General features: G+C 48.7%; 1 protein-coding gene across 1 annotated transcript in view; it reads right to left on the minus strand.

Annotated features, from left to right (window-relative positions):
• Positions 1-8,563: 8,563 nt before the first annotated feature.
• LOC144687989 (radial spoke head 14 homolog) overlaps positions 8,564-22,628 on the minus strand; it is a 55,041-nt gene continuing 40,976 nt past the window's right edge. Inside the window, exon 4 of the mRNA XM_078554648.1 lies at positions 8,564-9,605. Within this exon, the coding sequence (XP_078410774.1) occupies positions 9,367-9,605 (239 nt within the window). The 3' untranslated portion in view covers positions 8,564-9,366. The remainder of the gene's footprint in view (positions 9,606-22,628) is intronic.

Here is a 22,628-nt window from a genome sequence, read left to right on the forward strand (position 1 = left end):
GGTGGTGGGGTGGGGGGGGGGGGGGGGGGGGTTGTAGGGGTGGGCAGTAGTGGGGGAAGCCGACCTGCTGAGTTAAGTGACCAATTCCAACATTGTCCTCACCCTTCCTGAGAGCAACAGGTCGTTGAAGCACTTACGACACCGGACCCAGGTGCGCTCACGTCGCGGGAGCTCACCACCTCTGCCACCTCCTCCCAGGCACGTTTCGTCATGTAGGGGGTCCACTTCCTCCCGTCCTGGGGAACCAGCACCTCCCGCCGTGCTGCCACCTCATCGAGGAGGGCAGCAAGGCAGTCATCGGAAAAACGAGGGGCACACGGGCCCCCCCACCCTACCCTCCGGCCTGGCCTGCCCCAATGGCCTATCCTCTGGCCTGGCCTGCCCCGATGGCCTATCCTCCGGTCTGGCCTGCCCTGATGGCCTATCCTCTGGCCTGGCCTGCCCCAATGGCCTATCCTCTGGCCTGGCCTGCCCCGATGGCCTATCCTCCGGCCTGGCCTGCCCTGATGGCCTATCCTCTGGCCTGGCCTGCCCCAATGGCCTATCCTCTGGCCTGGCCTGCCCCGATGGCCTATCTTCCAGCCTGGCCTACCCCGATGGCCTATCCTCTGGCTTGGCCTGCCCCGATGGCCTATCCTCCGGCCTGGCCTGCCCCGATGGCCTATCCTCTGGCTTGGCCTGCCCCGATGGCCTACCCTCCGGCCTGGCCTGCCCCGATGGCCTACCCTCTGGCTTGGCCTGCCCTGATGGCCTATCTTCCGGCCTGGTCTGCCCTGATGGCCTATCCTCTGGCCTGGCCTGCCCCGATGGCCTACCCTCCGGACTGGCCTGCCCCCAATGGCCTACCCTCCGGACTTGCATATCCTCCATTGCCCCTCTGCAGAGCCCTTCACCCAGCCATCGTGAGCAGCCTTTACAAGGCTTCCTTTGTACAGGCCTCCGGGTCGCCATTGGACCCTGCGGGCTGAGCGCGCGCACCGCCGCCCGCCCACTCCCACTATGCATGGGAGTCGTGAAGTACGCCGGGAGGGCCTTAATTGGCCCGACCCCATAAAATGGCGGCGCGGACCCGATTGTGAGCGGCGATCGGGTCTGCGCCCTCTCCCACTCCATCCCTATCCTTGCCATCCAGAAAATTCTGCCCCATGGGCCAAAGGGAGGGAAGAACTGAAAACAATGCCTCTCACTAGAGAAAAAGGAAAACTAATGGGACTAAAGGCTGACAAATCCTCTGGGCCTAATGGCCTGCAACTTAGGATCTTAAAAGTGGCTGCAGGGATAGTGGGTGCATTGGTTGTGGCCTTTTAAAATTCCTTAAATTCTGGAAATGTCCCAGAGGATTGGAAAACTGCAAATGTAACACCCCTATTCAAGAAATGAGGGAGACAGAAAACAGGAAATTATAAGCGAATTACCTTAACATCTGTAATTGGGAAAATGCTAGATTCCATTATTAAGGAAGTAGTAGGAAATTTCAATCACAATCTTGTGAATAGGAAGAGGACAAACTAACATTTTTTCTGGAATTTTCTGTTCCCTCACTGCACACAGGGGGTAGGCCTGTGAAGATGAAGAATTTCACAGCTGTATCATTCACTGCTGCATGGACAACAAAAAGTATTCAACCTCTGAGATTTGAATAAATCTGGAAGACAAGGAGAAGAATGAGGAATATCTTGAAGACATTGCAGGATATGAAGAAAATACGACTTCCTTATTATACTTAGGGTACTACTTTCTCTTTCTGTAGGTAGTGGTCACATTGCCACGCTTGTTTCAGCATGAGGCTGCTCCACTGTAGCCAATGGGATGACGGTGTCAGCATAAGAAAGTAAGACTTCAACAATGGAATAAATCTCCAGAATTGGAATGAGATGAAATTTCTGTATAGGACTCTTCAGCCATAGAAGCTCAGTAGTTTTGGCCTCTGTTTCTGCACTGAAGGACAGGTTGAGTGTAAACATGACTTGCTGATGAGATTCAAGTGTGGGCTGCAGCTTACTCTCACACAAACTAGTAGACTTTGCAGTTCCTCTAGTGGTATTATCCAACTTGGAATCAAGCATTTCTTTCTCCCTGGATAGCTCGCTGTGGTCAGCTGCTGATTTACAATGCATTTCATTGGTGGGTTCAGTGGGACAAATATAGGAACTCAGCTCTTCAACAACTACTTCATATAACTCCTCAAAAAAATAACACAGACTTCATCTGTCTCGGCAGTGAGTCAAAGAATGTAACAATCTCTAGGACCTCATCTTCCAATGAATCACCTGTTTCTGCAACAGCCTCCTTCTCATGACCTTTTCCAGGAAAGGTCCAACCTAAGTCTAGAAGCTCCTGTAGCAGATGGTCACCGTCTTTTTCATTGTCTCCTACTTCCTCGCCTTCTAGCCCCTTTGCAAAAAGAGTTGAGAGACCTGCAATCTCCTCCTGTGGTCCAGTGGATGGTGCTTCTATAATAAAGAGTGACTCACTGGGTAACTAATGAACTTCATGTGCTGCTTCTAAATCAAAGTCTGTTGGTTCTTAACCAGCTTTGGAAATTCCTCTTTAAATGGTACTTCACTGCCTTGTACTGATTCCTCATTGAGCTTCTGCCTAAGAGCCAAGGGCGGAATCATCCCAGATTTACACAAAGTGTGGTAGTGGGCGGGAAAAAAGTTAATTGGCCTGCCGTCCGCAATGGCTGGTTCTGGTCCCCTTCCCACCTCATTAATTAGTCATTCATGGGGAGCACGACATTTCGCTGTGGGCGGCCTCTGATTTGCCCGCCTTGCAGCCATTTCCTCATGCCAGGCGCCATATTTAAACTGCAGCTATATGCACACCTCTCAATGTTTCCAACCCAGGACTGCCGCACAGAAGACAAGGCCCTGAAAGGCAGGAAGACCGCAGCCCCCCCGATTCAGTGACGCATCCCTGGAACGCCTTTTGGATGCCATGGAGGCCCACCATGATGTCCTCTACCCCAGCTCTGGCCACAGGAGGGGCAGCAACATCAGAGGTCCGGCTTGGGAGGCGGTGGCAGCGGTGGTGCTGCCCACAAGAGGACGGCCATCCAGCGCAGTTAGAAGATGAATGATCTCACCCGTGCCTCCAGGGTAAGGTACCCATCTCAACAATCTCAATTCACCCACTCACAAGCCCATCACACATTCACTGACACTTCACTCTCTGCCAGCTCAAGGGACCACTCACTCTCTCACACAAACCCTCAAAACTCCATATGGCCTCATCTCCTCTGCAGCTCGCCTCCTCATCCTGTCCATGGCTCCACTCAGCACACACACACACGCACACCTGGCATCCTTGGCCAGGCATGTGCCTTGCTCACACTCTCTCCATTTGTCTTTATGCAGGGAAAGATTGCGCACAATAAAAGGGAGAGGTCCCAGACTGGGGCCGGACATCTAGGTCCTCACTTACATCGAAGACCGCACATTAGAGCTGGCCGGAGAGGACATGGGCTGTTCCTGCGGCGATGGCGAGGTCGGCGCTAAGCATCCAAGTGAGGTTCATGCATCAGATCATCCCTCTGGCAACTCAACTGTGAGTCCACTGTTTTTGTGTACTGAGGCAACCTTGGCCCCGACTCCAGCACTGACAGCAACTTGGATGACAACCTTGAGGACAGCAGCCTCGAAGACCCATCACGGCATTTACCCACGCCCTCCATCAGCACAGAGACACACATCTCAGTGGGACCTACTGTACAGCAGGCTCGGCTTCACTATCTGGCGAGCACAGCAGGCGGAGGCAGGGACACCCGGGGTTGCCGGCACTTGGATGACTGCTGGAGCAAAGGGACCTGCTGAATCCCAGTCTGATGATGAGCCTCTGGACTCGGTCCTCAATCAGTTGTTGTAACTGTAGCGATAATCTCGGAAAAATCAGGAAGGGATGTCCGCAGCACTCCTCAGATTGCAAGGCATGATGAAGGAGTCTGTCTGCCTTCAGTCCGAGGTGATCGTGCTGTCATGCCAATGCACCAAGGCCAACATTGGCAGGATGGTGTCCACCTTGGAGACCTTGGTCCAGGACATCTGTCCTGCACTGCTGCACAGGCTGAACGACATTGCTGATGCCATAGTTGGCCTCCAACAGTGCCAATGCGAGAGGGGTGTGGGGCAGCTCGATCTCACTCCAGCTTCAGCCAGGGGCCCTCGGGCACCCATAGGGACCAGCTCGACACCCTGGGGCCCTCCACCCAGGCGACTCCAGGAATTTCCGGCCAATCCAACTCTCCTCTTCCTGTGACCCCATCAGCTTCAGCTTCACAGGCTGAGCAGGGTGCACCTGCCCTACAGTAGGAGACCCAAAGCAGGCTGGAGCCCTCCACGTCTCAGCCCTCCAGAGGGTGCCTGACAAGGTCACCGCATACAGGGTGTAGCAGTCAGCAGGCGGCCTCCACCTCTGCTGTGGATGTTAGGGGAGCACCAAAACATAGCGACAAGGTTAAGAAGGTTAAGAAAGTGTGGTTTCACCACGTGGGTATGGGCGTTAATCACTTGCACATAAACTCCCAGCGATGTCACCCTGTCTATGGCTCCTTGTTATGATGAGCAGTGTTTGTGTCAGTCTGAAGTGAAACCTTGGTTCCTGTGCAAAATAAAGGCAGGTGTCTCAGTCCAGGGCCTCTTTCCTGTGCTTTGTTTAACCTTCCCAGCACACTGATGGTGCGCCTTCACAGTCACTGGACACATCAGTCATGCCTGCACCTCAATGGGGATTATCATTGCTGCCAGAATGCCCTGGGCCGGTGGCACAGAGTACAGTGATTCTCTCTGTGCTCCCAGCACTTTTTGAGGTGTGGCTGGCCCACATCTCATCAGCATCTGTGTCCGGTGACAGTGTGGTCCTGAAGGGCTCAGATCACGAAGGATGCCATAGGATCAGGAGAAATTAAAGTTTCCCTGCTGCATCTCCATGATATGACCCTGTTCACAGAGCGCAAGTGAGGTGCCTTCAGCCAAATAGGAGTCAGACATTCTCAGAGGCTATGTGAGGATCTATGGAGTGTCCCCACTGCACGTCATCATCATCCTCATGGAATGTAGGGACTTTGGGCATCCACTGCATCTCTATGAGGAGCCTTATCACAGAGGGTATGTGCACTGGCATCAACCAAGCAGGAGTCAAATGTTCACAGATGCAATGTGAGGATCAATGGTGTCTCCTCACTGCAACTTGTCATCATTTTTCACAAATCTAGCAGCTATGAGGGCCTCCTGAGCACGCTTGCCTCATCTGGACAACGTGATGGCCTCATTGTCATCATCTTCGTCTTCGAGGTCCTCCTCAACCCCATCCCTGTCGATGTCCTCCCCATCGGAGCAGATGTGCAGCTCCTCCATCTCTTCCTCAGCCAGCTCATCACCCCGTAGCAGCGGCAGGTTGTGAAGGGTGCAGCAGGCAACAACGATGCATGACACCCTCTGTGGACTATATTGCAGGGGTCCTCCAGGCTGGTCCAGGCACTGGAACCTCATTTTCAAAATCTCAGTGGTCAACTCCACCAAATTGTGAGTTGCAGCGTAAGCCTCATTGTACCTTCTCTCTGCTGCGCTCTGAGGCCACTGCATAGGTGTCAGCAGCCACATCCTCTGCGGGTAGCTCTTGTCCCCAAGGGGCCAACTTTGCAGCCCCTGTAGACCCTTGAAGATGTCAAGGATCAGAGGCCTACTGAGAATGTAGGAGACACACCCTGGGAACCAGTGTCACCGAAGACTGCGCATATCCAGGGAACTGGTTGGTCACATATGCCACCTGCTGCAGGATTTTGAGCCACGGACACTTGGAGGGCATCCACTGCCAGTGGTGATGAAAGTGACCACAGTGCTCAATCTTTACACCTGTGGCTCCTTCCAAGCCTCCACAGGTGACCTGTGTGGGATCTCGCAAGCCTCCACACACAAGTGCATCCAGGAGGTCATGGACACCATATTCGCGAAGGTACACAACTTTGTGCTTTTCAACCAGGATCAGTCAAGCCAGAAAGCAAGAGTTTTTTTCAGTGACACTGGTTCTCAGGGTGTGTCTCCTACATTCTCATGGACAAACCCTGGGAATCGTGCACAGACTTGCAGGATGCATTTGCTGTGGTCACAGACCAGCTGAACATTCAGCGAGTGGAAGCCCTTGCAGTTCACAAGCTGCAATGCTTGTTGCCATGGAGATCTAAGTGCCACGTGAGTGCAGTCGATGTCACCCTGCACCTGTGGAAAACCAGAGATCTGCGCAAATCCCAGCGCTCTTGCTTTCTGGCTTTCCTGATCCTGGTCGAAATGCACAAAGTTGTGTGCATTCGCGAATATGGTGTCCGTGACCTCCTGGATGCACTTGTGTGTGGAAGCTTGCAAGATCCCGCACAGATCACCTGTGGAGCCCTGAAAGGAGCCACAGGTGTAAAAATTGAGCACCGCAGTCACTTTCACGGCCACTGGCAGTGCATGCCCTCCAAGATCCTGTGGCGCCAAATCCTGCAGCAAGTGACAAATGTGACCTACCAGTTCCCTGGACATGTGCAATCTTTGGTGACACTGGTTCTGGGTCATCTGCAGGAATGATGAGCACTGTCTGTAGACGCTGGGTCTAGCTAGGCACCAACCCGCGACAGCTCACTGTGGCTCTTCAGCAGCATGCACAGGAGCCCAGCTGCCCCTTCTTCCTGAGGCTACTGCTCCTCCCTCTGTGCAGCCAGGCACCTCTGTTGCTCTCTTCTCCTTTGTCTCCACTCCCTGTAAGCCATGAGGCATACAGCTAGGTCACCAGGCCCCATGCTCCTGATGTACTCTTGCAGATGAAAGGGAGTGATGCCTGGGTTAGCATTGGTCTCCCAAGGACCTCTCATGGTTACATGTGCAACTCCGGCTCCGTCTCAGGACCCCTTAGCATATGCTGGAGAGTGCTGGCCACCATTTGGATGTCCAGAGTGCACTGCATGGCTGCCCGAAACCCCACCCACCTCCGCCCTACTCTACCTAACCAATTGGCAGCAGGTTTGCCCATTGGACTGCATGGTGTGCTCTCAGCTCAGGCACAGGCATTCTCCTAACCCGCACTGCAAGGCTGCACTGTTAGCTTGAGCCATGGGGGAGACTGGTCCAAACCAGTGACATTGTGAGGGGCTGTTAGCACCTCCACCAGTGACTGCTCCATGGCCAGTTTTGCAAGGAGACTGTACAACTTGTCCAGTCATCCAATTGTTCTGCAGCCCCCAAAACGCTCATTAATTTGCAGCCAATGCCCATGGGGTGAAAATCTCGATCACTTGGTGGCACTTTCATGCCTCTGTGTGGCAGATAAGCTAGAGGCCCCATGTCAATGTAGCTGCATCTGAACTCTCTCAGCTGCAGAATAATGCTCACTTTATACAAGGTCTCCCTAATATGTGGCCGCTTCCCTCCCCTCCCCCCATGCATGTGCCTGTGCATTACCATAAGACCATGCTGCCTTGTACCCCACCCCAACCTTGCTCCAACCGCAGTACAGCCCTTGTACCGGCACAGCAATTCCAGCCCGCTGGGAAAAAGCGACTTGCTTGTGCCCTCGCCTGAATGTGTGGCGCCTCTTCCTTGAAGTCCAACGGGCGACCCTTGTGAGTGCTGTGCAATGTTAGTGTGCACTCACCTCCGAGTCCCCCTCGAAGTTCAGCTCGCCAGGTGCATGCCGTTTAAACGCTGTTGAGAATCATATTGTTCTGAAGTCACGTCGACGTGGGCGGTAAATTCGACATTGGGGGATGATTCCGACGGACAGGCAAGATGATGAGATGCAAATACATTGAAATTACATTCCTGACCTTGGACGGCTAGAAAGACGGCCCGCCATCGATGGGCAGAGTGGATGATAGCTAACTGGTTTCATGACGACGTGAAACTGATTTTTGGTCTTCCCGCCATATTGTTCCCGCCCCCACCCCCCGCCCGCCATCAACGGGGGTGGGACAATTCCGCCCCAAGCCTTACACACACTGACCTGCTGAGCAGAGAAATGGGCTGATTCTGTAAAATGTAGAGAGTTTCATTAATTTCTTTTTCTTCCTGGTGAAGGGTAGTGGTAAACCGACCGTGCTCCTGGAGGTTTGTGCCTCCAGGCCCCTGCATAAATCAGTTGATTGAATTTTGGCTTCTTTAGGCCATGACTGAGTATGAGCAAATATTTGACCTTGTGGAGGAGACCAGAACAGATCACAATCCTGCTCTTGCCAATGTTCACACATATATGCACATTCCAATAGGCATCTTTTGGCAGAGATCAGGATTTTTCCTTTTCCAGCCCAGGTTGCTTGTAATGTCCTCACTGCGATCAACCGACCCTGTGCTACACCCACTGGTTATCTGCTTTAATGACCTTCAACTTGTAGGTGAGATAAAGACACAGAAATACTCCTCTGTGTCTTCTTGCTTCAGGCTTGTGTACCAGCATTTTATTGATCTAACATGGGTACAGCCTTTCATTTAAACAATCTCTTCCAAAAAATCACGCTGATTTAAACTAATTTGATTGAGACAGTGATAATAATTAGGTAATTAAGAAAATTACACACTTAAGGCCATACAAGTCCTGAGTGATATTTGCAGTTTATTTCCACTTAACAAACTGTGTCCAGCCACCAGAAAGTCAAATGACTGCACAGAACATTGTCACATTCATTATGCTCAGCGCACACAGACCCAATGAAAGAAGAGAAATAGGACCGAAGGAAGAGGAGCAAGAGTGTAAGCATGAGAGAATAAGACAGACAAAAAGACATGTGGGAGACAGTATGAAAGAGTACCCTGAGAAAAGAGCAAGCAGAATGACCAGGCAGTATTACAGAGCTTTATTTAAAAAAAAGAAAGGTTTAACCAACTAGCTACTGGTAACAAATAAAATAAATTGTTTTGACAACCCTGAACCAACTACAACGTCAAGTTGAAGCTGCTGCCTTTCACTGTTTAACAAGACGGAAGCTTCATAGCAGCCATACATTACAGCATTGCAGATAGACAGAGTGAGATAAGGAAACCACAGAACACCATGAAAGACAACAGGAAAGTAAGACTAATGGCGAATACAAGAGCAAAATAAATTGGATGTTGGAAATTTGAAATAAAAACACAAAATGCTGGACACGCTCAGTAGGTCAGGCAGCATCTGTAGAGATAGAAACAGGGTTAATGTTTCAGGGCAGTGACCCTTTGTCGAAACTAAGAACTTGTGAAGACTGATGAGAACAAGACAATGGGGTAGAAATGACTATAAATGGAAAATGGTGTGAACATGATTGAAAGTAAGAATGGGAAAGCAAGGTTAGAAAAGGAATGTGAGTTTATCAGGTCAAAAGGCCCAAAGTGCAGCATTATTATATGTTCAACATCACAGCTAGGGTTTCCAGGTGATGATGTCAATGGTGATCTTGGCCGCTTTTCTGACTGCCTCACTGGGGTCATGTAACTTTTCCTGCAGGAGTACCACGTGGTCCAGCAGCAGTTTCCTACCCTCTGGGCTTTCAGACACAGTTGCGATGCTTTTGATGGCATTGAGCCGCACTTTATTTACTGGGTCGTTCACCAGGATGAGTAAGGATGGAATGATGTCAGCCTTCAGCGCTTCATACTTTCCTATGAATATATAACAGAGTCCATGTCACAGACACTCTCACACACCACTGTCAAAAAGTTCTTCGCAAAGGTTTCGAATTATTAGCAGCGAACAGAGCCAATCCTACAAGAGCAATTAGCTGATAAATCCATAAGAGTATAAGTATTTTGTTTTAAAAACTGGATAAAGCATTAGACCTCACAAACCCATCCATGTTTTTCTCAACTTAACCTGCATTTCTTCTCATTTATCTCAGTCCTTTCTCTCCTCAGAAACATTAGTTAGCTGTCTCTTGTAAACATATGCTCTCTTTTAATAACATAACAAATACAAGACAACATAGTCTGGAAATTACTATTGCCAATATTAATGGATCACTGCTTAATGCCTTTGATGTCTCATTTGTCTGTCGGCTGTTTTGACACAGACATTACCAGTTAATTTTAAATGGGTTGAAACCTCTACCAAAAGACCTGACAGTGGATCGCTACTACACTCATTACTAATATCAACACCAGTAATTTTTGACCTCAAATCTTAAAAAAATGTCATGATTATGCTTCTATATTCCACATCTAATGCTTTAGGGGTTTAAGATAATGGATATAAGTCTTAAAGGCTTACAGTAATATCATCATACTTTGATGGGATTTATCAATTATCCTGGTCTGATCACTCCTTATCCATGTTACACATTGTTATTCTCTAGCTCTGAAGAAGAGTCATACGGACTCGAAACGTTAACTCTTGTTTCTCTCTCCACAGATGCTGCCAGACCTGCTGAGTTTTTCCAGCATTTTCTATGTATATTACACATTTTTATTGTTCAGCTTAGACAGCGTAAGGATGGTGCCATGCAATGTTTCTGAAGCAAATAACTGTCCAATTATTGGACCAAGGACTGAGAGGTAAATCTTGGAGTGGAACTTACAGCCCACAATCTTCTGGGGTAAATTTTCAATTATAGAAACCACCTGATTTTTATTTTCATTGACATCAGTGAAAATTGGGCAGTTTCTAAACCTGATGGATTTGCAATGCCAGCCTGATGCATGAGTGGCAAATTGAAAATCCAACTCATCAAGTGAGGCATTGGGAAGAATATTCTCCACTTTAAAATTATTCAGACATCAGGCCCACTTGATGGTCCTGGTCCCGTTTGTCTTCGTGCACCCTTGCAGTGCAATGTTACAGGAGGTGCTCAATTAACAGTCTGCCTCCTCACTCACTGACCAATTAAGGATGCAAGCAGGAAATGGATGCAGGGGGTCCAAGGTCTGGAGGACTGGCCAGATGGCAGCTCCACTGACAAAGGTGGGTGTTGCTAACCAGACACAAAGTACAAGAGTGCCTCAAAACGGAGGCACTTGCAAAAAGCTTTGGAATGCTGAATAAAAATGAAGGGCCTGAACAGTTAGGGCCTTGACTGCTGAGGCGAAATCCATGCACTAAAGTGCTTTTTGCCATGACTGTGCTCGGTTAAGCCTTGTGTCACTGACAGAATTTACGTTGTCCTTTTTTATTGCCCGTGATCAATATATTTTTATGCAAGTGGTGTGGCATTTTCTTACCCTCAGAGTGACTGTCCCGATTACATAAGACAGCAGCAAGCTTTTTGTGAGTTTTAAGATAAAGAAGATTACTTATTATCATACATTTGTCCCAGATGGTTAAAAAGACAAGATGTCTCATTCATGCATCTAACACACACAATCACACATGCAAAGATTAGATAAATATTAAGGTAAAACAATACAATTACAATTTATGTTTGTCTCAGTCTCTTTCATGGCAGGCCTGTAGTTTCTTAGATGAGTTGATGCTTTAACTGAAGTGAAGGCCTTGTAAAGCAGACAATTCTCAGGAAGCTGTGAGGCTTCTTGTAGTCAAATTTCGAAGAAGTTGTTTCTCAGGTGAACTCGAAGTTGGAACAGTTTTGGGGGGGATGGCCTTCTCCCCTTTCAAGGTATTGCTGTTTATTACCTTGGCTGCTTAGATGACTTGCAGCTGGTTCAATAGATTTCTGACAGAACTCTGACTCTGCAGTACAGCTTCTTTCTGTTATTTTAGAAGCAAACAGAAAGTATGTCTTCCTCACCATGTCACATCCACAAGTTCAAAGACCTTTTCCAAATAAGGTGGGTGGTTAAGTCAATTATACAGCCTGCGTTGTGGATTTCACACCTTGAGAGTTTGAGACAGCTAGTGTCTTTGTATTTGAAAGACCCATTCAACTGGTAATATCCTTTTGAATTAGTTTCCGGAATAGGCATTGAGTCAACATCAGTCTGGAAGGTTCCTTTGTTGATAATGTGTGAATTCTCCTGATGACAGTGAATGTCCATGTTTAATTAGATATTTGCTTGACACTCAGGACCGACTGGAGCTTGAAATGCCAAAGGTCACATGATTTGCAGTGTCCATTTTAATAGTTTGTTTGTGTTCAAAATTTTAAAGTATCGGCTGAAAGTTCATAATATACCAGAACAGGATGCTTGCAACTCCTTGATAGTGCTATGTCCACAGCCTCCAATGTCCCTCTTAGGTCCCCGATGCCCCACTGGGCTCCTGGAAGCATGGGATCCAGGCACCTTCCATAAGATTCCACTGCTGCCCACAATTAAGGGCTAATTGGCTAAGTGCCTGCTGCACAGCCGCTGCCAAAGGAAGTCTGCCTCTGGGAAAATATCCTGGGGGATGGGGGGTGAACCCGAAGTGCCTCAGACTAAATTTTCACATCCCCCTTCCTCCAAAGTCACTTCCACGGGGCTGGGAATATTCCGCCCAATCTGTCACCTGTTCCTCCATTACGCCACATGTGGGTAATACCAATCCACTGTGCCATCGCCAGATTACATTCAGATTTTCTTTGCGTGACCTCTTAAAATAATCTGGATTTATTTTAAATTTGGTGCAGCGAGAAAAGCCTGAAAGGATTGAAGTTGAACACATCTGAGTATGACCATGCAGCTAGAAAGTCAATTTTGATGAGTAAAAACATTCAGTCATCATTGTTGTTATGAGCGGATACAAGGTGAGGCACCCCCAATTTGTTATGATCCTAGAAGAGGCTCCTCAAAATTGTTATGCTCCCCGGTGAGGGGGGATGAACTGGTTCACCTTCTTTATTCAACCCCCTCGGTTGGTAGCAACAAGGTTAATTTAAAAAGGATCATTTCCCTCATGGATACGTTTTCCCAGTCCAAATGTGTTTATGTTTTAAAAGGAGCCAATTTAACCAGGCTGCCTTGAGTCAAAGAAACAGTGAGTTTATTGGTTACTAAACATGAAGAAAAATAATAAAAATGCAACACTCGTACAGACAGATTAGAAATGAGAAATTGAGTCCAAAAATAAAAGTTGAAAAAAAGATATACAAATCAGTCCTCTGGCTTGTCTGTGAGGAGTAGATGGTGAAGGTTGTGGCCGTTAAGTTGAGGGTGATTCCAGTAGCGCTGACTTTGGCAGTTGAGCAGTTGGGTTGGAGATTCTTGGTTCTGCAGGTTAGCTGAAAGGAGTTGTCCTGTTTCCTTTTCGAATGTGGCTTTGCTGACTTGAGACTTGCTTCCAGCAATCAGAGAGAAAAAGAGCTTTTTTTTAACATGTAAGTGCAGGGATGACCAGTTGGTATTCTTCAGCTGTGACCTTCACAGCACACGCATACCAGTAAGAACATCAGACTAGCACACAGAACTAGGGTAGCAGTTGGATTTTAAAAATGCCTTTCCTTGTATATTCCTGGAAGGGAAAAGACAAACATATCTTTCACCCAGATCTGCTTTCTTTTCAGCTCAGTTTATGTTCACAGTCTGGGATATAACTCAACAGGAGGTGGTTTCGGCCGAGATGGTAATCATTTTCTATTATCTCCACAACCACAGGAGATTACAGTTCAGTTTGTATCTTTCCCTTTGAAGTGCCTCTGAATGAAGTAGGCCAGCCATGTCACACCTTTTAGGTGCGATATTCCGTTCTCTCTGAAGTAGCTGGTCAAGTAATCCACATAGGAATTTTCCAGCACGTGGTTACCTTACAGCCTCAGCTAGCTTTGCTTGTATGCCCTTTTTTAAAAGAAACACACATCCTACTTAAAAGTTCAATATGTTCATAAGCGATTCAGGGACAGGATTCGTGGTCATGACATTATGCTAACTCAGGTTCATTTCTGACTCCTTGTGGTGAAGAACACTACACTAATACATCTGTATCATAAGATTACAGAAGATAGATGGCACAGAAGCAGTTCATTTGGCCAAACCTGTGCATGATCCACTCGAGCCTCCTCCTATCTTCCCTCATCCAAATCTACCATTGTAATCCTCTATTCCCTTCTCCCTCATGTGTTTGTCAAGCTTCCCCTTAAATGCATCAATCCTATTCACTTCAACCTTTCACTGTGGCAGTGAGTTCCACATTCTCAACACTCTTTGGGTAAATATGTTTCTCCTGAATGCCCCATTGGATTCCTTGGTGACTAACTTATATTAACAACCTCTAGTTCTGCTCTCCCCCATAAGAGGAAACATTCTCTCTGTATCCACTCTATCAAAACCTTTCAGAATTTTAAAGACCTCTATTAAATCACCCCTCAGTCTTCTTTATTCAAGAGAGAAGAGACCCAGCCCATCAATCCTTTTCTGATATGTATACCTATGCATTTCTGGTATCATCCTTGTAAATCATCTCTGCATCCTCTCCAGTGCCTCTATATCCGTTCTTTAGTATGGCAACCAAAACTGCACGAGGTATTCTAATTAATTAATTAGCTAATTAATAATTGCCAATAATTTGCCAACTTTAACGTTTATTAAGAGGTATCAGCTGTGGCTCAGTCCATAGCACCCTCACCTTTGAATCAGAAGGTTGTGGGTTCATGTCCCACTCCCGGAAACCAAGAACTGTGATTATACTCAAAAGAGTTACAATCTGTGACTGTTGATAACGCAAAAGAATTTTTTTTTTTAACGTTTATTAATGACCTCCTGTAATTTATTGCACTCCTGCTCAGTATTCACCATCCCCTCCCAGAATTTGGTGTCATTTGCGAATTTAGAAATTGTACTTTTGGTTCCAAAGTCCAAATTGTGAATGTAAATTGTGAACAACAGCAGTGCTAGCACCGATCCTTTTGGAACATCACTTCCCTTCCCATTCTCTACCACTGTGAATAGCCCCTTTTAGTGGTAAATAATTATAATTTCACTTGGGTTAACACAGCAAGGGCCCGTTCCAGCTAACAGCAGACGGGATCACCTGACAAACTGCTACATGCAACAGGAGAATTGCAACATTCACATTAATGAAAATACATAGCATTGAAGGGGCATGATTCCAGTCTCTGAACATAAAATCTGCCCTAGTTTTCCATTCCAGCATTCACTGTTTGCAACTCTGCCTTATTATACAACTGCTTGGAGATTAATTAACTCTCTGGACTGTACAAAAATATAAAATATTCAAGAAAGCAGCATCGACTAGTCCTTTTAATTATACCTGCATGTGGCTGTGACAGCTGATGCGCTGTAAAACCTTTTAAATTATGTCCTGGTGTGTATTTTCTTTCCTCCCCTGAAGACCTGGATTCCTTGCTTTAGGTTATTCTGCTGGATCAGTTCTTAACTCTTTCATTTAAAATTAATTTGTGGGTTTTAATACATTTTTGTAGATATTTTATGCATTCAGCAAGGTGGGGGGTCATTTTCAACTTCAGAAGGTAGGGGTAGATTTTGACTTTGTGAGGCAATGGGCAGAATCGTCCCAGATTTGCACTATGTGGGGTAGTGGGCGGGGAAAAACGGCGTTTTACCCGCCAGCCACAATGGCAGCTTCTCACGCCGTACTGTCTCAAACCCGCCACATAAATCATGCATTCACGGGAAACATGCCGTTTCCATGGCGGGCGGGCTCTCATTCACCCGCCACTCCATTACCTCACTGCTTCATCACGCCGGGCACCACATTTAAAACGCAGCCACACACACACCTCTCAGTCCTTCCAGCTCAGGACTCCCGCACAGAACTCCTGCACAGAAGACAGGATGGCCCCAAAAGGCAAAGAGACTGCAGTCCCCAGGTTCAATGATGCATCCCTTGAGCACCTTTTGGCCGAAGTGGAGGCCCGCCGTGATGTCCTCAACCCGGTCTGGCCACAGGAGGGACAGCAGCATCACCAATACGGCTTGGGAGGTGGTGGCAGTGGTGGTCAGCATCAATGCCCTGCAAAAGAGGACAGCCACCCAGTGCCAAAAGAGGGTGAATGATCTCCTCCGTTCCGCCAGGGTAAGTCACTCTTCTCACTCTCAACTCACATTCACAAACCCATCACACATCCACAGGGCCCTCACTCACTGCCAGTTCAAGGGACATCATCATTCACTCTCTCACACACACCTTCATTGTCCTCATCCCGCCCGTGGGACCACTCACCACCCACACATGTCAGGCATACTTATCATCTGGCCTGGCAGGTGTCCTGCTTACACTCTCTCCATCTATTCATGCAGGACAAGCTGGCACACAACATGAGGGAGAGGTCGCAAACTGGTGGAGGAATGCCTGAAATCAAGGTCCTCACAGACTTTGAAAACAGGGCCATCCAGCTGGCTGGTGAGGATCTGAACTGGTCCTGTGCTGACGGTGAGGTCGGCGCTGCTCTACCAAGTGAGGATCCAGCAGTGCAACATCCATCAGACAACCATGCCATGTGTGACGTGTCCTGTTTCACAGGCCAATGCCATGCACTAACTATCTGTCCTTTCTTCCGCCAAGAGAGCCCACAACCCAAGGCCTCCAATCAAGCCCTGAGGGAAGCTCAGATGAGGAATCCGCTGAAACCCTCCCTGAAGACGCATCACAGCCTCACTCACACCCTCCACCAGCGCGGAGACACACACCTTGGTGAGATCTAGCTTTAGAATAGACACAGGATCACAATCTGGTGAGCAAATTGCACTGTCTGATCCACTACAGGCAGCGGCAGCGATTTCCCAGGTTTCTGGCAGAGGACTGCTGGAGGCCAGAAATTTGCTGAGTCCAAGTCAGATGATGAGCCTCTGGACTTGGTCATGTCACAGTTGCTGGAGCTGCAAAGGCAAGCTTGGAAACATCAGGAAGGGATATCTGCTGTACTCCTTAGATTGCAAAGCACGATGGAGGAGTCTGTCCACCTTCAGGCTGAGGTGATAGCTCCGGCATGCCAACGCACCCAGGCCAACACTGGCAGGATGGCGGCCTCCATGGAGACCTTGGTCCAGGATGTCACTCATGCACTGCTGCGCGGGCTAACCTCCATCACCGATGCCATTGTTGGCCTCCAACAGTCTGTACGCGAGAGGGGTGCGGGGCAGCCCGATCTCACTCCAGCAACCCCTTCTCCTCAAGGAGTCAGCCAGGGGTCCTTGGGCACCCCCAGGGTGGAGGATCAGTAGATGTACCCGCCCAGGGCCACCCATCCAGGTGACTCTGGGAGTGTCCGGCCTATCTGAATCCTCTCTTCCTGTGACCTCAGCAGCTCCAGCTTCACAGGCCGAGGAGGGTGCCACTGCCACACAGCAGGACCCCGAAAGCAGGCCGGGGCCTTCAAGGTCTCAGCCATCCAGAGGACACCCGCCAAAGTCATCACAGACAGGGCGTCACAGTCAGCAGGCTGCCTCCACCTCCATCGGGGATGTCCGGGGAGCACCAAGACGTAGTAGCAGAGTTAAGAAAGTTAAGAAGATGTAGTTGCACAGCCTGGGCACAGGTGTTAATCACCTGTACATAATGTTCACTATTGTCAATAAACTCCCAAGAATGTCTCCCTACCTTTGGCTCCTTGTTCTGATGAGCAGTGTTTGTGTCAATCAGATGTGAAACCTTTCTGCACAAGATAAAGGCAGGTGTCTCAGTCCAGGGCCTCTTCCCTGTGCTTTGGCAACCTTCAGACCAAAGTGATGGTCCGGCCTCACACTCCCTGGACACATTACTGATACCAGCACCTTGACGGTGCTTGTCATTGCTGCCAGAATGTTGTGGGCAGGCGTCATAGAGTTTTGTCATTTTCTCTGTGTGCTCTCAACACCTTTAAGGTGGGCTGGCCCCCATCTCCTCAGCATCTGTGACCAGTGACACTGTGCTCCTGAAGGGGTCAGGTACTGAAGGTGGACAAAGGATCAAGTACATTTAAAGTTTTATGGCTGCGTCTCCGTGTTATGATCCTGATCACAGAGGGCAAGCGAGCTGCCCTCGGCCAGACAGAGTCAGACATTTTCAGAGTCTCTGTCAAGATCTATGGAGTGTCCTCACTGCATGTTGTCATTATCCTCCTGGAATCAAGTGACTATTAGGGCCTCCATTGCATCTCCATCTCAGGAGCATTCTCACAGAGGGAATGTACACTGCCATAAGCCAGGCTGGAGTCAAATGTTCATAGATGCAATGTGAAGATCTATGGTATCTCCTCACTGCATGTCGTCATCATCCTCCACAAATGTAGCAGCAATGAGGGCCTCCCGAGCACGCCTGCCTTGTCTAGCCAGTGCGAGGGCCTCATTGTTGTCATCTTCAAGGACCTCCTCACCCTCATCGCCGTCGACGTCTTCTTAATCCGAGGAGACCTCCAGCTCCTCCTCAGCCAGCTCCTCTCCCTGTTGCAGCACCAGGTTGTAAATGGCATAGCAGGCAACGATGATATGTGACACCCTCTGCGGACTGTATTGCAGGTCTCCATCACGCCGGTCCAGGCACCGGAACCTCATTTTCAGCATCCCGATGGTTTGCTCCACCAAGTTATGGCTTGCAGCATGAGCCTCATTATACCTTAGCTCTACTGCAGTCTGAGGCCACCACACGGGTGTCATCAGCCATGTCCTCTGTGGGTAGCCCCTGTCCCCAAGGAGCCATCCCTGCAGCTTCTGTGGACTCTGGAAGACGTCAGGGATCTGTGACCGACTGAGAATGTAGGAGTTGTGGACACCATGGAAGCTATGCGCAGACCTGCGGGATGTGTTCGTGATGGTCGCACACCAGCTGCACCTTCAGCGAATGGAATCCCCTGCGGTTGATGTAGTTGACCCCTTGTTGCAACGGAGATCATCATGACGTGAGTGCAGTCGATGGCACCCTGCACCTGTGGGAAACCTGAGATCTGGGCAAATCCAGTCGCTCTTGTTTCCTGGCTCTCTTGGTCCCGGGCAAAATGCACAAAATGCTCAAAGCTGTGTGCCCTCGCGAAGATGGCATCTGTGACCTCATGGATGCATTTGTGTGCGAAGGCTTGTGAGATCGCACAGATCTCACCTGTGGAGTCCTGAAAGGGGACATTGGCATAAAAACTGAATGCCACTGTCACTTTCATTGCCACTGGCAGTGGATGCCCTCCATGTCCCCATGGCACCAAATCCTGCAGTAGCTGGCAGATGTGACCAACCAGTGCCCTAGACATGCGCAGTCTTTGGCGACACTGGTTGTCGGTCATCTGCAGGAGTGAAAGGCGGTGTCTACAGACCCTGGGTCTACCTAGATGCCGACCAATGACGGCTCGCTGTGGCTCTTCTCGCTGCTCCTCCCTCTGCACAGCCAAGTGCTTCCGTCGCTCTCTTCTCCATCGTCTCCGCTCTCTGTACACCATGAGGCATACAGCTAGCTCACCAGGCTCCATGCTCCTGATGTACTCCTCCTGCAGGGAGAAAGAGAGAGATGCGTGGGTTAGCTTGGGTGTACTAAGAACCTCTCTTGTTTAAACCTTAAGTCTTAACACATCCCGGAGAGTGCTGGCCACCATTTGGGTGGCCAGAGTTAAACGCGCTGCATGGCTGCCCGAAACCCCACCCACCTCCACCCATTCTACCTGACCGACTGGCAGCAGCTTCACCCCCTGGACTGCATGCTGTGCTCTCAGCTCAGGCGCAGGCATTCTCCTAACCCGCACTGCAAGGCTGCACTGTTAGCTTGAACCATGGGGGAAACTGGTCTAAACCGGGGTGATGACATTGCAAGGGGCTGTGAGTGCCTCCACCAGTGACTGCTTCACCGCCAGCTTTAGCAAGGAAATTGTACAATGTGCTCAGTCATCCAAATGTTCTGCAGTCCACTAAAACGCTCATTAGTTTGCAGTCTGTGCCCGAGGGGTGTAAAACTCTGGAGCGCTTGGTGGCACCTTCATGCCTCTGTATTGCTTGAGTGGGCAGATGAGCTAGAGACCCGACTCCAATCATGTTAATGTGGCTGCGTCTGAACTGTCTCAGCTGTGGAGGAATAGTCACTTTATACAAAGTTTCCCTAAAACATGGCTGCTTCCCTCCCACTGACTCCTCACGTGCTTGTGCACTACCATCAACTGCAGGGCAGCCCTTGCCCCACCCCCCTCCAATGTGCCTCAACTTTGAAGTCCAACAGGTGACCCAGGCGAGCGCTGTGCAACATTACTGTGCACTTACCTCTGAGTCCCCCTCGAAGTGCAGCCCGCCATGTGTATGCCTTATTATGCCGTTGTAAAACACGCCAGTGTGCAATCACGCTGACGTGGGCAGATGATCCAGCAGGGAGGATGATTCCGGCCAGCTGCTCTTCTAATAATATGCAGATATATTACAATGAGGTTCCTGTGTCCAATGGTGGCAAACGCAGCCCACCATCGACGGGCTGAGCGGACGATCGCAAACTAGTTTCACAACGTTGTGAAACCGATTTCTGGCCTTCTCGCCATACTGTCCGCTCACTCCACTGAACATGCCTGACGCCAGCAGGCATGGAAAATTCTGCCCAGTGTAAAACAGGTGATAGTGAATCAGCAGCTTGCTTTACATCACTCCTGATTGTCAGAGCCAATGAAAATTGGGCTGTTTCCATAACGGGAAAACAATCTAAGGCACCAGTTTTACAACTGAGTAACAAGTTAAAAATCAAACCCAGCATCTTGAGCTACTCCCATAAGTTTTACTATCTGATAGTGCTTTCACCAGAAATTTGATCCATTTGCAATGCGCAAGGATTGAACAGAAAGCCTCCTTCGCTTTGTTTTGGCTAACCGGGCAGAATTTAAACTGAGAAATGGGTGTGGTTTGGGTGCAGGTGGGGGTTAAACCCCCCCAAAAATGTTGGCAAGTCAGAAACTCAAGATGAACCTGTTGGCGTCTAGTTTTTAATTGGTGCTTTCAGAGGTGCGCAGGAAACCCCCGTGATGACAGGTCACTAAGTGGCAACCCAGCATCCTGGCTTTAACAGCCAATGGTTTCCTGAGCTGTGTGAAATGTGCCTGCATCAACAAGGCAAGGGCACAGTGAGGATTCGTTGCTTTATGGTAGTGACAGGCTGTAAAGCCTTTAAAGACTGAAACTGCGCAGCTGCTTTCCCTGCCTATGTGAAAAGCTTGTGCTCATAGAGCTTCTTCTGACAGCGTGTGTTCACAACTTTATCGGTGAGTCCAACATTTTCAGTCACTTCACTTATTTTGGATGTTCTTCCCCTTGATCTGCATTTCTCTGCTGCCAGCTTTCACTGCAGAATGGGAGCAGCTTATGAAGCTCAAGCTTGGAACAAGACATGCAGCAACAGTAACAGCAGCAGCTGCCTTCTCCTCAGCCACATGTTACTCCACAGGACAGAGGGGATGGACAGGGAGATCCAGCTCGAAGGATGTGATACCCGAAAGCACAGGCTATAATGGCAGAAGATCAGCTTTGTTGATGACGGAGCCTCAGGCTTTACCAGTAACTCATCGCTGACATCTGCAGCCTCGTGGCACAAGACTTCCTTCATGTGGACCGGGTGATCATGTATTGCCTGTGGTCGTCAAGGTTCCCACAACCCCGGAATTTCTTCGCTTCCAGCTCCTTTCAGGAATTTGCTGGTGACATCCACAGGACTTCACAATCTGCTGCCCATAAGTGCCCGCTGCCATGCTTGCCAGGGCAGCCACTTACATCCACTTTGCTATTGATGACGACAGCCAGAAGCAGAAGGTTCTCGTTTTTCGCTGCAGTGGATGGATTCCCACAGGTACAAGAAGTCACAGTCTGCACACAAATGACTATCAAGGCACTCTCAGGTCAGCCAGCTGTTTTAGTTAATGGAAAGAGATTTCACTCCATTGGGGTTCAGCTGGTATGTAGCAAGTCTGTGCAAGATAGCCAGGAAGCCACAATGATGCTATCATTCTGAACCAGTCACATCTCTCATAGGTCTATGCTCCTCTAAACAGAGTCAGTAGTCAGAGTCAGATAAGGATTACCTTCTAAGGATGTGACTGATGAGGAGTCCTATCATTGATGCAGAGCAAAGGCATAACTGGGGCCATCTAGCACAAGGACACTCACAGAACTGCTTATTTCACACGTTAACACAGAAAGTCGATAGCTCTGAACAGTTCCACAGGTACCAGAGCTTCACCTACAATGGCCACTCTTTACATTTGAATCTAGGCATTAGTTAGCAATGGGGTATTTGGACATTGGCTACATCACAGCTCAGTACAGTCTTGTCCGCCTGATGTCAGCATGGTGCACCCACTTTCCCCCCTAAACGGCTACACAGTAATCAGGAGCAGGAGCACTGGTTGCTGTTTCCCCCATTAACTAATGACACAGAGATCTATCAAAGTGCTTTCAACGCTGCCCTGGCTGAGATTATTTAATTCGGAATTAAGGCAAGGATGGACCCAGGGGCCATTGTGGTTTATACTACTCCATAGCACATTACATGTTATATTCAGCCATACAACTACTGAGAAAGCCTTGCTATTATGTTTTTATCAAACCAAAATAAATTTGATAAAAATATAAAGACATATAAATACAGGGGGAAAGAGGAAATCTCATTCTGTTGTCTATCAAATCGTATCCAGAAATAACCCAATTATTAGTCTCTGAGCCCATAGCTGTGTCATTCAACCATGCAAATGATATTTTATTATTTGTAAATTTCAGATCCAAGTAGAACTGAGTGCCTCAGTGAAACATCTCAGCTGTTTACTGCTCTCTCCGAATTGCCTTTAATTGGAGCGTCTCGTGGTAATTTCCGTCTCCTGTGGCTCATTTCCTCTTTCTTCATCACCTAATGCATCAAAT

This window comes from Cetorhinus maximus, chromosome 12, assembly GCF_964194155.1.
Source record: "Cetorhinus maximus chromosome 12, sCetMax3.hap1.1, whole genome shotgun sequence".
Classification (NCBI taxonomy): domain Eukaryota; kingdom Metazoa; phylum Chordata; class Chondrichthyes; order Lamniformes; family Cetorhinidae; genus Cetorhinus; species Cetorhinus maximus.